Genomic DNA, 12,298 nt, shown 5'->3' on the forward strand with positions numbered 1-12,298 from the left:
TACACAACGCTCAGCACTGTGCTTTCTCTGCATAACCAGCCCCTGCTCAGATGCAACGAGCCATGTGACCCACTTCACTACAGTGACCTTCTAAGGATGTTTCCCAAAGGCCAGTGCTGTGGCAGAAGCAGACAGCAGCCACCTGCAGTGCCAGCATCCCACAGGAGCACCAGTTCTGGCTGCTGCACTTCCAACCCATCTCCCTGATGATGCCCCTGGGAAAGCAGTGGGAGAAGGTCCAGTTGCTTAGGCCCTTGAACCTATACGGGAGAAGCGAAAGAAGCTCCTGGTTTCAAACTGTTTCTGCTCTGGACATTATAGATATTTGGGGAAATCAATGAGCAGATGGGAGAATTCTGTGCAACTTTGTCTTTCAAATAAAATCTATCAATCTTTGGTTTCTCATCTTGCTTAAATGAAAGAACAAAGCCCGGTGCTCCCTGGGGATCATTTTCCCATTACCTCCCTAGAGACACTCCCCGTTCACACATGCGCAGGGCAGGGGAGCACCTGTCAGCCTCCCTAACAAGCCCCCACAAGTATTGGCTTCTCGGGGGGGTTTCCTTGGTCCAGAACACTCCCTAACCACCTGCCAACCACACAACGCATCTTCTCAGACACATGGGTGTGCATTTTGCTTTTTTTTTTTTTATTTGTCTGCTTACAGATCTCTGACGAAGCGGGGACTTTAAAAGTCTTGCTTCTACGACAGCCTCAGCGTCTGGCAGCCAGCAGCCACCCAGACACTTAGAGAAGCAGTGTGTACTAAACAAGCCACTAAACGAAAACAAAGATGGCAACAAGTTAACCAATGCTTCCTTAACTGTACTCTTGCCAAGCTAGACATATGCTAAGTACACTTGGAACAGCAACAAAAGTTCTGAGATGATACTTTCCATATTCCTTAATAAGACATCAGCTTTATTAAGTGTTGTTAGAGGAGTAAGCAAACTTATTACACTCACTGTGGCTGATGAGCAGTCACAAAAACTGTGAACTATTACACAGCAAGCCACAGTTCACAGTGTGCTGCCAGGGCTGTCCCCAGCATCTGCAGGACTGGGGGGTGACAATCACCCCATCTCAGCCCATGGCAACCTGCTGACTCTCCAGGTACATGGCACCTGCACACTGGTGTTGCTCCACACAACCTCCCCAACCACCTCTGGGCTTCGGAGGAGAAACCCTCCTCGGTGAGGAGGGAGGCCATGGACGACACCAACTCCCACGTGCAGTTAGCGCAAAGTCCTTCCCAGCACTCAGCCAGGGTCACCTGCCTATCCTTCTTGGATTCGGAACATAGAGGGCTTAGTCACCACAAAGGACTTCATAGCTAATGAAAACCAAACTTTATCCATAACAGACTCTCAACATAAAAGCAGGCAACATATAAAGCCAGCGTACAAATTTTGGAATGACACAAACAAACAAAAGAAATACTTCCAATGCCTCAGAGGAGCTTAATGAAGACGTCCCACGAGAAGCAACAGGCGTGTGGGGCTGACAAGGTGTGCCAGATGCAGGGCACATACATGATTCAGTGCCGAGCTAGGAGACCCAGCCCAGGCGATACAGTGGGACACTGAATCAAGCCCGAGGTGCCCGACTCCAGGCTCCTGAAGAAGCCAGAGTGAGTCCTGGTAGCTGTGAGGGCCCACTGAACAGTACAGCCGCCTGACTGACCACACCTCTCTGCCCTAGGCTGGCTGGGGACAGGAGCCTGCACTGGACCAGCATTCCTAGAAATGAGTTCTCACTTGGACTGTGCACAAGTCACGTGCGGGAACTCTGGGTTCCACTTCTGCAAGCAAGGCTCCCTGAATTGATCAAGCTGTTTTAAATGGATACTCCTGACAGCGCAGGAGCCCTGGACACGGCTGACAACGAAGTGCCTGCGGACGCAGCAGAGATGCCCACAGTGGCCGACAAGGGATGCACAGGCGGCCACAGCACAAAGCCCCTGCAGCAGGGCCACAAGGCCACGGGGAGCTAATTCTGAACAAACTCCGAGGCTACGGGGAAGGGCGCAGAGATCAACCCAAACGTCTCAGGGACTGTGGACACAGAGGGCGGCTTGTAGGAGGGTCGCCATGCAAGAAGGCTCTGTAAAGCGGCCCCCAGCTGCCCCTGGACATCCCTGTAGTCCCGGAGGGACAGCCTCACTTGGAGGGGTAGCCAGGGCTCATGAGGAGTTCTCCTCGCAGGTGTGACGTACCTGCAGTGGGGTGCACATCCCTCCCCAACCCATGGCCAAGTGTCCAGCAGCATGCGCGGGGACAGCGCACTGCACTGTCACCTGCTCACAGGGGACTCTGCTGGCACCAGTGAGGGCAGGGGGCTCTTTTCAAAAAGCATGGTAAGTTCAACTGGACATTTCTGGCTTTACCTTTGAAGTCAACAGATAATTTTAAAAGACATTTTCCAATGAAAATCAGAACTAATACTCTGAAAAGATTCCTTTATTAAAACACACAAAAAGCTCCCTGAAGGGGATTCTTAGCACAGAGTCCGCAGGGAACTTGTGAACGGCCTGACCTGGCAGCGTGGGGGGCACAGCTGCACGCAACCAAACACCGCCTAGTGTCCCGCACAGACACAGCTGAAGCTAGGCTAGTCACGTGCCGAGAAACCCCAGAGCTAGCTCCACCTGGGTAACACCAGGACGGATTGGGCCCTGCTGGTGATCCCGGGTTACCAAGGAGAAGGCCAGCTTCTCTACACGCAGACCAAGGCCCAAAGGCCAACGGTGAACCACAGAACTCACTTGCTGCAATTATCTCAACTTGCTAGTCCCCCCGACTGTGTATGTTTCCTGAGTTTATTGTTTTATCACCTTAAAAAGCGATCAGCCCAAACTGTCATGAGTATCGGAAAAGTTACCCCACCCCCTCCAGTTAGGCTGTCCGGCAGGAGGCGGGGCCTGGAGGCAGGGCAGGTCGCCCGCAGGCATGTGACAGCCGCCAGAGCCTGTCCTTTGGTTCTGCACCACTGAAGTGTGGTGTGTACTGGATCTCAGACCACAGCTGCGGAGCTCCAGAGAGGAGTGACGAGCAACAGCACTGCTCAGTCAGGGCAGCGGCTCGAGAACCTGCTGGGGGTGCTGCAGAGGGAACGCTCCCCATCTTCACAAGCAAAAGCAAGGGCATACTTACCTTAAAACTTAATGTGTTAAGAAAATACATTCCAAAGTCCAATATACATATATATTTACATATATTTTTAAATTACCAATGCCATTATTCCCTGGCAAAAAGTATCAATTTTGTTCCAGCCTCCAATGTTGGGCTCTCCAAGTCCCCTACAAATCCCTGGGGGGCTCTCTAGGATAAGGGGCTACCCAGTCAGCAATGACGGAAAGCATCCAGAGGAACATGCGGAGCCCTAGGCCCTAGCCGAGGTGCGAGACCTGGGACTCCAGCACACAAGGGCAGGCTGCAGACTGCTCAGCAGGCGTGGAAGACAATGGGACCAAGCACCAGGGATGGTGGTGAGCAGAAACTGGCGGCATGGCAGTGCGCTCCGTCACCCGAGGCAGGTGTCAGGAGACGACCAGAGAAGGAGCAAGAGATTGTGAATCTCCACCTCTCTCCCTGGGAAACAGCCACGAACTCATCCTTGGCTGCAGTCACTGGGCCGACTGGACCCTTCGCACTATGTCGAGTAACCGGGCACAGGCTAAGGGCACTGAAACAACATGAACGTAACCTTGTAGAACCTACTAGATCTACTGTGTTCCGCTTGTTAGTTTCTCCTAAGGAGCTCGTGCAGAAGGTCTCCCATCGCTCTCTGACTTCATCAGGAAGATCTTCAGTGAGAAAAGGAAAAAGCGTTATCACCACAGTGACCTTACACAGACAAAATCATTGAAGGCAGCGGGAACAAGAGGGGCCTACCCACCTGGTCCGTCAGTGGCGAGCACTCCCTAGCAGTTGAGGAGCTCGGGCAGTCAGCCCCGTGCTTAGAGGAAGGCAGTTAGAAACCCTCCCCAACCAAACCCCACAGACTTCCAGGACCCAGGACCCCAGCCCACCTCTCCCCATCCTGGCTCCCCCAACAAGCCAGGCTCCAGCCAGCCAAGGGCCCTACCAAGCTTATAAAAGTGCCTTGGCAGAACTTGCAGGTGGAAAATGTTTCCAACCACCTCTTCTGAGAGACACAGAAGGTCAAGGAGTGTGGGGATGAGGATGGAAGCAGAGCATCCTGTTTGTTTTGTTAATTGCTTTGAAATGACATCTCCTAAATGCTTGCACCATGGACCAACACACAGATGGATATGGGTAAGTGGAAGTCTACCTTCTACAGAACAAGAAATGCAGCTACTTTTCTGGTAAAACCAAACCACGGGGGTAATTTTGAAGGCCCTATAAGACTAGAGTTGTCATCTGGCAATCTGATTACACACACTTGCTTGCACTCATATGTAGTACACACAGTACCACCTGCCAAGTGACTTCCACAAGACTGATGTGAAAAATGTGACTGCATCACATGGTCCCTTCCGACTGCAAGGACAGAGACCAACTGTGACAAGCAGGCAGGCCCTAGCCTTTGGTCACCACCCAATCCTCTGAGGACAGCCTCCAGAGTGAGAGAGGACAGCTGGGAATGGGCAGGAGCCAGCTCACTCTGCGCAGACGCCGCAGTGCAGGACGGGCGCCTCCTCAGTCAGCGAAGCCTCGGGCCTGGCCGCCCCACTGGGAGAGAAGCCTGAGCGCGTGGAGCCCAGGGGTGGATGAGATGGACGGCCCTCTGCTGCCCCACACCCCCGCAGTGTCTTCCAAGCATCCTTGGGCCGGCTGGGCCCTAAGGCCAGAGCAGGAACAGACCAACCCCCTAGTGGCAGTGACAAGAAGACAGAGAAAAGGCTGACAAAGGCCTCGACCCCCAGACAGAGAAATTCAGTGCCCAGGCTGTACAGAGGAACTGGGAAGGTAACGGAAACAAGAGGCACCCCAGCCCAGCGCTGCCTGCGGGTGACTGCTAGCCACTCCCCAGCGGGGCAGGCTCGCTGGCCGAGGCTCAGGCAGGGAGAAACAGACTTGGTCAAGAGCCACACCGTCCCAACAATCTCAAGAAGCTCATTCAAATCGCTCCATGAGTTGCAAAGTCTATGAAGAAAGTCCACAAGAATCTACTGGAAACGCTGTAATTCCATTTTATTCTTAAATCCTTTCTCTGATCCCAGAACATGGACACTGCGTCTGACCTACTCACCCTGGATGAGCCGCTGCACCAGCGCGCTGTTGGGCCCCTTATCCGTGCTGTGCACAACACAGTTGGCAATCCTCGTGAGGTGGCCCATGTAACCATGTCGTCTTCCACCCTCTGCCCTGGCAGGGAAGGCAAAAAGAAGGTTGAGATTCCTGAGAGCAGGCAGCCACAGAACACCTGGTACACACGGGGTCTTTCAGGAAGAATTCTAACGCCAGGAGCGCTTAAGATGGCTGTGCAGACCACAGAAGGGAGTGTGTCAGAGCCCAGCAGGGCCTGCGTGCCAGTCTAACCCAGCAGAACAGGGGTGCTGTATATGCCACCAAGCAGCACTGTTGCTGACAGCACACAAAGCCAGCGCTCATCATGGACAGCTCACTTTAATGCAGCTTTCCTTTGTATCTTTCTTTGGTAAAACTGCTTTCAGGCTTTCATCAGATTGGAGGGAACACAGGTGAGAATCCATTGACTCCGGGTGAGACACCTGATTCCCACAGCAGAGTGCCTGGGTTTAATGCCAGCTCCAGGTTCGGACCTAAGCTGGCTCAAGTGGCTGGGTCCCTGCCGTCCACGCAGGAATCCCAGGTTGGCATCCTGCTCCCTGGCTTTAGTCTGGCCGAATCGCTCGTGCTGACTGCACGCGGGGAGTGAGCCAAGAGGCGCAAGGCCTGTCTCCCATTCCGTTGGCTCACTGTCCTACAGGATGTCCTACCAATTAAAAGAAATAAATGTCTACCAGTGGTCTTTCTCAAGTTAAGACAGGGTGATTTGAAGGACTAGGTCAAAATGAGAGGCAGTGAACTTTAACTTGTCCACACACTCACTGTGAAACAGGTCCAACGACAGCCCGCCCTTCTCTCCCCACGTGAGCCTCCACTTCCCAGTCACAACCCATCTTTGCACAGACATACATCCTTCAAACCCAGGCACGGGCTGTGTCCATTTACAGAGGGTTAAGACCTCAAATACCAAGAAACAGCTGACAACAGGGAACAAATGGAGAAGATTTTTGCTTGAAAGGAGAAAAAAAAAAAACTTCTCACAATGCTTGAGCACTTGTCTGGAACATACAGTCTGTCAGATCACCTCAGAGAGGTGGTGACCCTTGGCTCCCAGGCTCCTCCCCTAGCTCCTCAGGAGAGCCTGACACGCTGGAGGGCCACTGCACAGACACGGGCCCGCCAAGCTCAGGTGCCGGGCTCCTGCACCGCCTCTGGGTCTCCAGTGCAGGAAAAAGAGCTCACTGGGGGTCCTCTCACTGGGGGGTCTTCTCAATGCGGGCCAGCTCCTTTCCGCACTTGGAGCTCAGTGCGAGAAGAGACAACACGTGGGCCACTGCTAGCCACAGGAGGAGGCGGACAGGATGAGGCAGGAGAGTACACCAAGGGACTCAGACAAGGTCAGACACACAGCCAGAGAGGCTGGCTGCACCTCACATGTGCTGTGTTTGGAAGCAAGCAGCTGAAGTGTACCAAAATCAACTTCCCTGCAACCCACAAACTTGATGCCAGTGTGCCCCACGGAGTCCCATCAAAACCAGAGCAGTGTATATTAAGCCAAAAAGATTCAATCTCCCCAAGCAAAGCTGACAGCTGCCATGGGTGCCACGGGCTCCTGGGGGCCCAAGGCTAATCTGGAGGAAGACATGGAACCGAGAGACCTCCGGGGGAAGCAGCGCCTCTCAGGGCACTGAGGCAGCGTGGCTTGAGAGCAGGGGGCGTGTCCACCATCCGGGCCACTGCTAGCATCGGCTAGGCCTGCGGCCCCCACACTGACGACCTGACCGCTCCTGCAGTCAACCCGCCACAGGAGGGACACCTGCGCCACAGCCGGAAGTCCGCAGGGTGGCATGCGTGTCATCACAGGGACGCCGTGGCGTACATCAGCACTGCCGAGCTGGGCCACGCAGCGCAGCTTTCAGCAGCAGTCAGGCACCTCACACACCCTTCCCAGTCGGCTACTGCAGATTTTCTAAAAGGAAAAAATTCACCCATGCCCTACTGAGTTCCACGTGTAAAGCGACTATTCTTCCCACGCTGGTCGGAGATGGGGCAGACAGGTGGGTGCACCATCACAGGGGGGGACTGCATGGGCACCTTGGTTTGCCTCCGGGACCCTCTTGCAAAGATGCCCGTAACCCACAGCCAGGAAGCATCAGAGGCGGCACAGCAGGGAAGGGTCCTCTCGGATCCGTGACTGCCAGAGGGAGATGGCAAGCGCTAACAACAAGCTAGCAGAAAAGCATCTGTTTCAACAAAAACATGTTCATTTTCCTGAGATGGGCAGGAGGACACAATTCATATTCTAAGAAACTGAACTCCTTTCAGAAAATCAATTTACTTACTGTTTCTTCTCATTCATTTCCCAGGCTTCAAGTATTCGTTCTATCAATTGACATTTTTGAAAAAGCTGAATGAAAAAGAATATTACCGTTACGATTTATGCAAACATCAAAATGTGCAACTCTGAAAGGAAACAAGCGGCATCAAGAGGTCAGTGGGATGTGTCGGCAGCAGGTGGAGGCAAGGATGCAGCGCCGGCAACACTGGCCGCTCCTGCCAGCGCCGCAGTGCACCTGTCTCCAAGGACGGTGCTGGCCCCGCGGCAGGGCGCAGCCGACCCAGCAGGGCGTCTCAGCTGCAAGAACTCGCTCTGATCCAAATCAAAACAGAATAAAGAGCATTTCACCATTGCAAAAATGTAACTTAGAATCCAAAGCAGTCCCTGACATCCCTCCTTCTCCCCAGCTCCGTGACCGGCTCTGTGCACCTCCTACCGCCAGGGACCAGCCCAGAGCACCTTGCCGGCGGCCTTGAGAGATTCCCTGCACACAACTCACTTCTCCAGATGCTCACACACCAACAACTACACTTGGGGATGCCAGGTAACTGCCACAATCATTCTGTAGGATTTAACCTTCAATGCTTCTTTTACTCCAAACCTATGCACTTTACAAACACACAGCCCCTTGAATTTTTGCTGTAGAGGTGTTGTCATTTAACGGGCATCTGTTCAGAATTGATCCCGAGGAGAGAAGCACTATACCCAGGACACCAAGGCACCGAGAACCGGACTGGAAAAGCTTACGTGCTTCAACAACAAGTTGTCGCCAGCAGGGTCCTGATCAGCCATTGTGCCACTGTCTGCATTCTCCAAAGGGCTCGCGAGAATTAGTGCAACACAAATTTCCACTTGCGTGTGCAGGAAGTTATTCCATGTGTATCTGAAGAACATGTCCTGCAAAAAGAGTGCAAAGTTTGACTGAGACACAGAGTACTGAAGCCACGACTCCCGTGGGGGGTGTATGCAGGAACAGTGTGCTCTGAGAACAGGAACACGGGTATGTCAGAAGGGGATTTGACACTCCATTTCATACCCGACATAACATGATCCCTGTTCAATTCACTGTGTCAAAATTTTCATGAAACTAGGAGAAACCAACAGTTGACATATAAAGGAAAATAGTAACTTCACTAGGTGTTTAATAATTTTCAAGGACATTTGTTAAGAACTGCACTTGGATCCAGGTGAACAGCCTATGGGAACACCTGGCACCACCAGCGAGGAAGCAAGCACTAGTGTTAGCCAAGTGGTGCAGCACTCTAAGCCTCTGGCTGCAAAGCTGGCATCCCACAGGGGCACCAGTTCAAATCCTGCTTGCTCCACTTCCCATCTAACTCCCTGAGAATGCACCTGGGAAAACAGAGAAGGCTGGTCCAAGTCCCCAGTCCCCTGCAGCAACGTCAGAGACCTGAAGGAAGCTCCTGGCTCCTGGCTTCGGACAAGTCCAACTCCAGCCTTCACAGCTATTTGGGAAGTGAACCAAGGGCCGGAAGACCTCTTTCTTGTCTCTTTCTCTCTATGCAACTCTGACTTTCCAATAAAATGCAGAAATAAATACTCCTCCTCCTCCTCCTCCTCAAAAGAGGTCTCTCCCACCCCCAAGCGGCAGACAAGACGCAGGAGGGAAAACTGATTTCCATCTCACCCTCACAGCCCCAGCCCGGAGCCGCTCCACGCTAACTAGAGGCCCACTAAAGGAAAAATCACATCAAAACCAAACAACTGGATCACAAAGGGGAAGTCCAAACTCTTCAAAAATAATGAAATAAATTCTAGTTATGATACCAGTATTTTCAATGAAAGCAAAAAATTTGCTGTATCTTTAAAAAATTTCCTGGGCCTGGCACGATAGCATAGTGGCGAAAGTACTTTCCTTGAATGCACCGGGATCCCATATGGGCACTGGTTTGTATCCCAGCTGCTCCACTTTCCCTGCTTATGGTCTGGGAAAGCAGTGGGAGACGGCCCAAACCCTTGGGACCCTGCATCCACATGGGAGACTCAGAAGAGGATCCTGGCTCCTGGCTGTGGATTGGCTCAGCTCCAGCCTTCGTGGCCACTTGGAGAATGAACCAGTGGATGGAAGATGTTTCTTTCTGTCTCTCCTTCTTTCTGTAAGTCTGACTTTCCAATAAAAATAAATAAAGCAGGGCCCAGCACGGTGGCCTAGCTGTTAAAGTCCTCGCCTTGCACGCGCCAGGATCCCATACGGTCACTGGTTCTAATCCCGGCAGCTCCACTTCCCATCCAGCTCCCTGCTTGTGGCCTGGGAAAGCAGTGGAGGATGGCCCAAAGCCTTGGGACCCTGCACCCACGTGGGAGACCTGGAAGAGCTCCTGGCTTTGGATCAGCACAGCACCAGCCATTGTGCTCACTTGGGGAGTGAACCATTGAATGGAAGATCTTCCTCTCTGTATATCTGACTTTGTAATAAAAATAAACAAATCTTTAGGAAAAAAATAAAGCAAAAAGATTTCTAACATATTATTTAATGTTTGTGATTTAAATTTTTATTCTCACGCAAAGGTTAGAATACACAATAATCCACTACATAATTTCAGAATAACTAAAAAATATATATTTCAGAGGGAAAAAATGATGCTGTAGGCCTTTGGGAAAGAAAGCAGCAGACAGGAATGTCCTCTGTCCCCTTTTGCGACCCCTTCTCTCCCTCCCTCTCAATAAAGGTTTTAAAAAGGACCATAAAGGGATTATCAGGAACAATTATGTGATGCCAAGTTGCAATAACATAGAATAACAAATGGACACGTCAAAGCACTGAGAAACATACAATCTACCAAAACAGTGAGACAGCGAGAGCTGTGTGAGCGGGCACGGGTGCCTCCTGCACCCACGGCACTGTCCCACCAGCAGAAAAGGCGGAGCTTCCCAGGAGAGAACAGAGCAGACAGAGCCACCAGGCATGCGCAGGAGGGGACCACCCCAGGCACCTGTCCTCGCGTCTCACCAAATCATTACCACGCAAACACAGCTGTAGAGATTAAAAATGAACTCAAGTTACAGGATCAGCGGCCAGCACCTTCAGGGGGAACTTCGGAAGCAGGGACACAAGTTTCACCAACCAGCCAGAGGGCAAGGCAAGAACAAGGCGCCCACCACAGAAGCACCTTTCCTCACTTCCAACAGGCCCGTGTCCTCGCTCTACATGCGCAACGCCAAGTGAGAGCATGCCGACAACTGTTCCCCGAGCCTCTGCGTCACTGCCGTGGGAGGCACTGCGTGTGGCCTTGATCTGGGAAGGCTGCCCTCCCTCACACAGCTCCCATGAGAGTTATGTAAGTGCACGCCTCTCCCACACTCCCAAGCCCTCAGTGTTGGCACAGTTTCAGATAGCGTCATGGCATACTGGACTAAGTCTCCACCTGCAGCACCGGCATCCTGTATGGACGCCATGAGCGGCCCAGCTGCCACTTCCGTTCAGTCTCCTGTGATCCACCCCGAGAGCGGGGCCGAGACTTCAGCTCCCTGTCTCGGGCCGTGGCCTGCTCAGCCCCACCTGATGTGCACACCTGAAAACAAACCACCACATGAGACAGTCGTGCGTCTGCCTCTCCCTCCATGCCTTCAGATGCAAGGTAGATTTATTTTTTCTTAAAGATTTATTTATTTTTATTACAAAGTCAGATATACACAGAGGAGAGACAGAGAGGAAGATTTTCTGTCCGATGGTTCACACCCCAAGTGAGCTCAATGGCTGGAGCTGAGCCATTCCGAAGCCAGGAGCCAGGAGCTCTTCCAGGTCTCCCACGCGGGTGCAGGGTCCCAAGGTCTTGGGCCGTCCTCCACTGCTTTCCCAGGCCACAAGCAGGGAGCTGGATGGGAAGTGGAGCTGCCGGGATTAGAACCAGTGACCATATGGGATCCTGGCGCGTGCAAGGCGAGGACTTTAACAGCTAGGCCACCGCGCCGGGCCCTGCAAGACAGAGTTAAAAGAAAAAGATTCAAGGCCCAGAGCAGTAGCTCAGCGGCTAAAGTCCTCACCTTGCACATGCTGGGATCCCATATGAGCGCCGTTTCTAATCCCCGTGGCCCCGCTTCCCATCCAGCTTCCTGCTTGTGGCCTGGGAAAGCAGTCAAGGACAAAGCCTTGGGACCCTGCACCCGGAAGAAATTCCTGGCTCCTGGCTTCAGATTGGCACAGCTCCAGCCATTGCGGCTGCTTGGGGAGTGAATCAATGGATGGAAGATCTTCCTCTCTGTCTCATCTCCTCTCTGTATATCCGACTTTGCAATAAAAATAAATAATAAAATAAATAAATCAGGGCCCGGCGGCGTGGCCTAGCGGCTAAAGTTCTCGCCTTGAAAGCCCCGGGATCCCATATGGGCGCCGGTTCTAATCCCAGCAGCTCCACTTCCCATCCAGCTCCCTGCTTGTGGCCTGGGAAAGCAGTCGAGGACGGCCCAAAGCTTTGGGACCCTGCACCCGCGTGGGAGACCCGGAAGAGGTTCCTGGTTCCCGGCATCGGATCGGCGCGCACCGGCCCGTTGCGGCTCACTTGGGGAGTGAAACACCGGACGGAAGATCTTCCTCTCTGTCTCTCCTCCTCTCTGTATATCTGGCTTTCCAATAATAATAAAATCTTTAAAAAAAAAAAAATAAAAATAAATCAATCTTTGAAAAAAAAAATAAAAAGATTCCAAAATAAATAAATGGTTTGCAATGTCCCCAAATGTGTGATGTGACTAGATGACACACTGAAATCTGGTCCTCGGTGCTGTGACG

General features: G+C 52.4%; 1 protein-coding gene across 9 annotated transcripts in view; it reads right to left on the reverse strand.

Moving 5' to 3' along the window:
• Nucleotides 1–12,298, reverse strand: part of PPP6R3 (protein phosphatase 6 regulatory subunit 3) — a 93,627-nt gene that overhangs the window by 21,198 nt on the left and 60,131 nt on the right. For 7 of the 9 annotated variants that reach the window (XM_004598230.2, XM_058662710.1, XM_058662709.1 and 4 more), the window contains exons 11-14: nucleotides 8,299–8,448; nucleotides 7,556–7,620; nucleotides 5,215–5,330; nucleotides 3,720–3,805 (exon numbers count right to left, since the gene is read on the reverse strand). In XM_004598230.2, coding sequence (XP_004598287.2) covers nucleotides 3,720–3,805; nucleotides 5,215–5,330; nucleotides 7,556–7,620; nucleotides 8,299–8,448 — 417 coding nt within the window. The remainder of the gene's footprint in view (nucleotides 1–3,719; nucleotides 3,806–5,214; nucleotides 5,331–7,555; nucleotides 7,621–8,298; nucleotides 8,449–12,298) is intronic. The other 2 variants (XM_058662708.1, XM_058662707.1) reach the window with 1 other exon arrangement.

The sequence above is a fragment of the Ochotona princeps genome, chromosome 4, assembly GCF_030435755.1.
Source record: "Ochotona princeps isolate mOchPri1 chromosome 4, mOchPri1.hap1, whole genome shotgun sequence".
NCBI lineage: Eukaryota > Metazoa > Chordata > Mammalia > Lagomorpha > Ochotonidae > Ochotona > Ochotona princeps.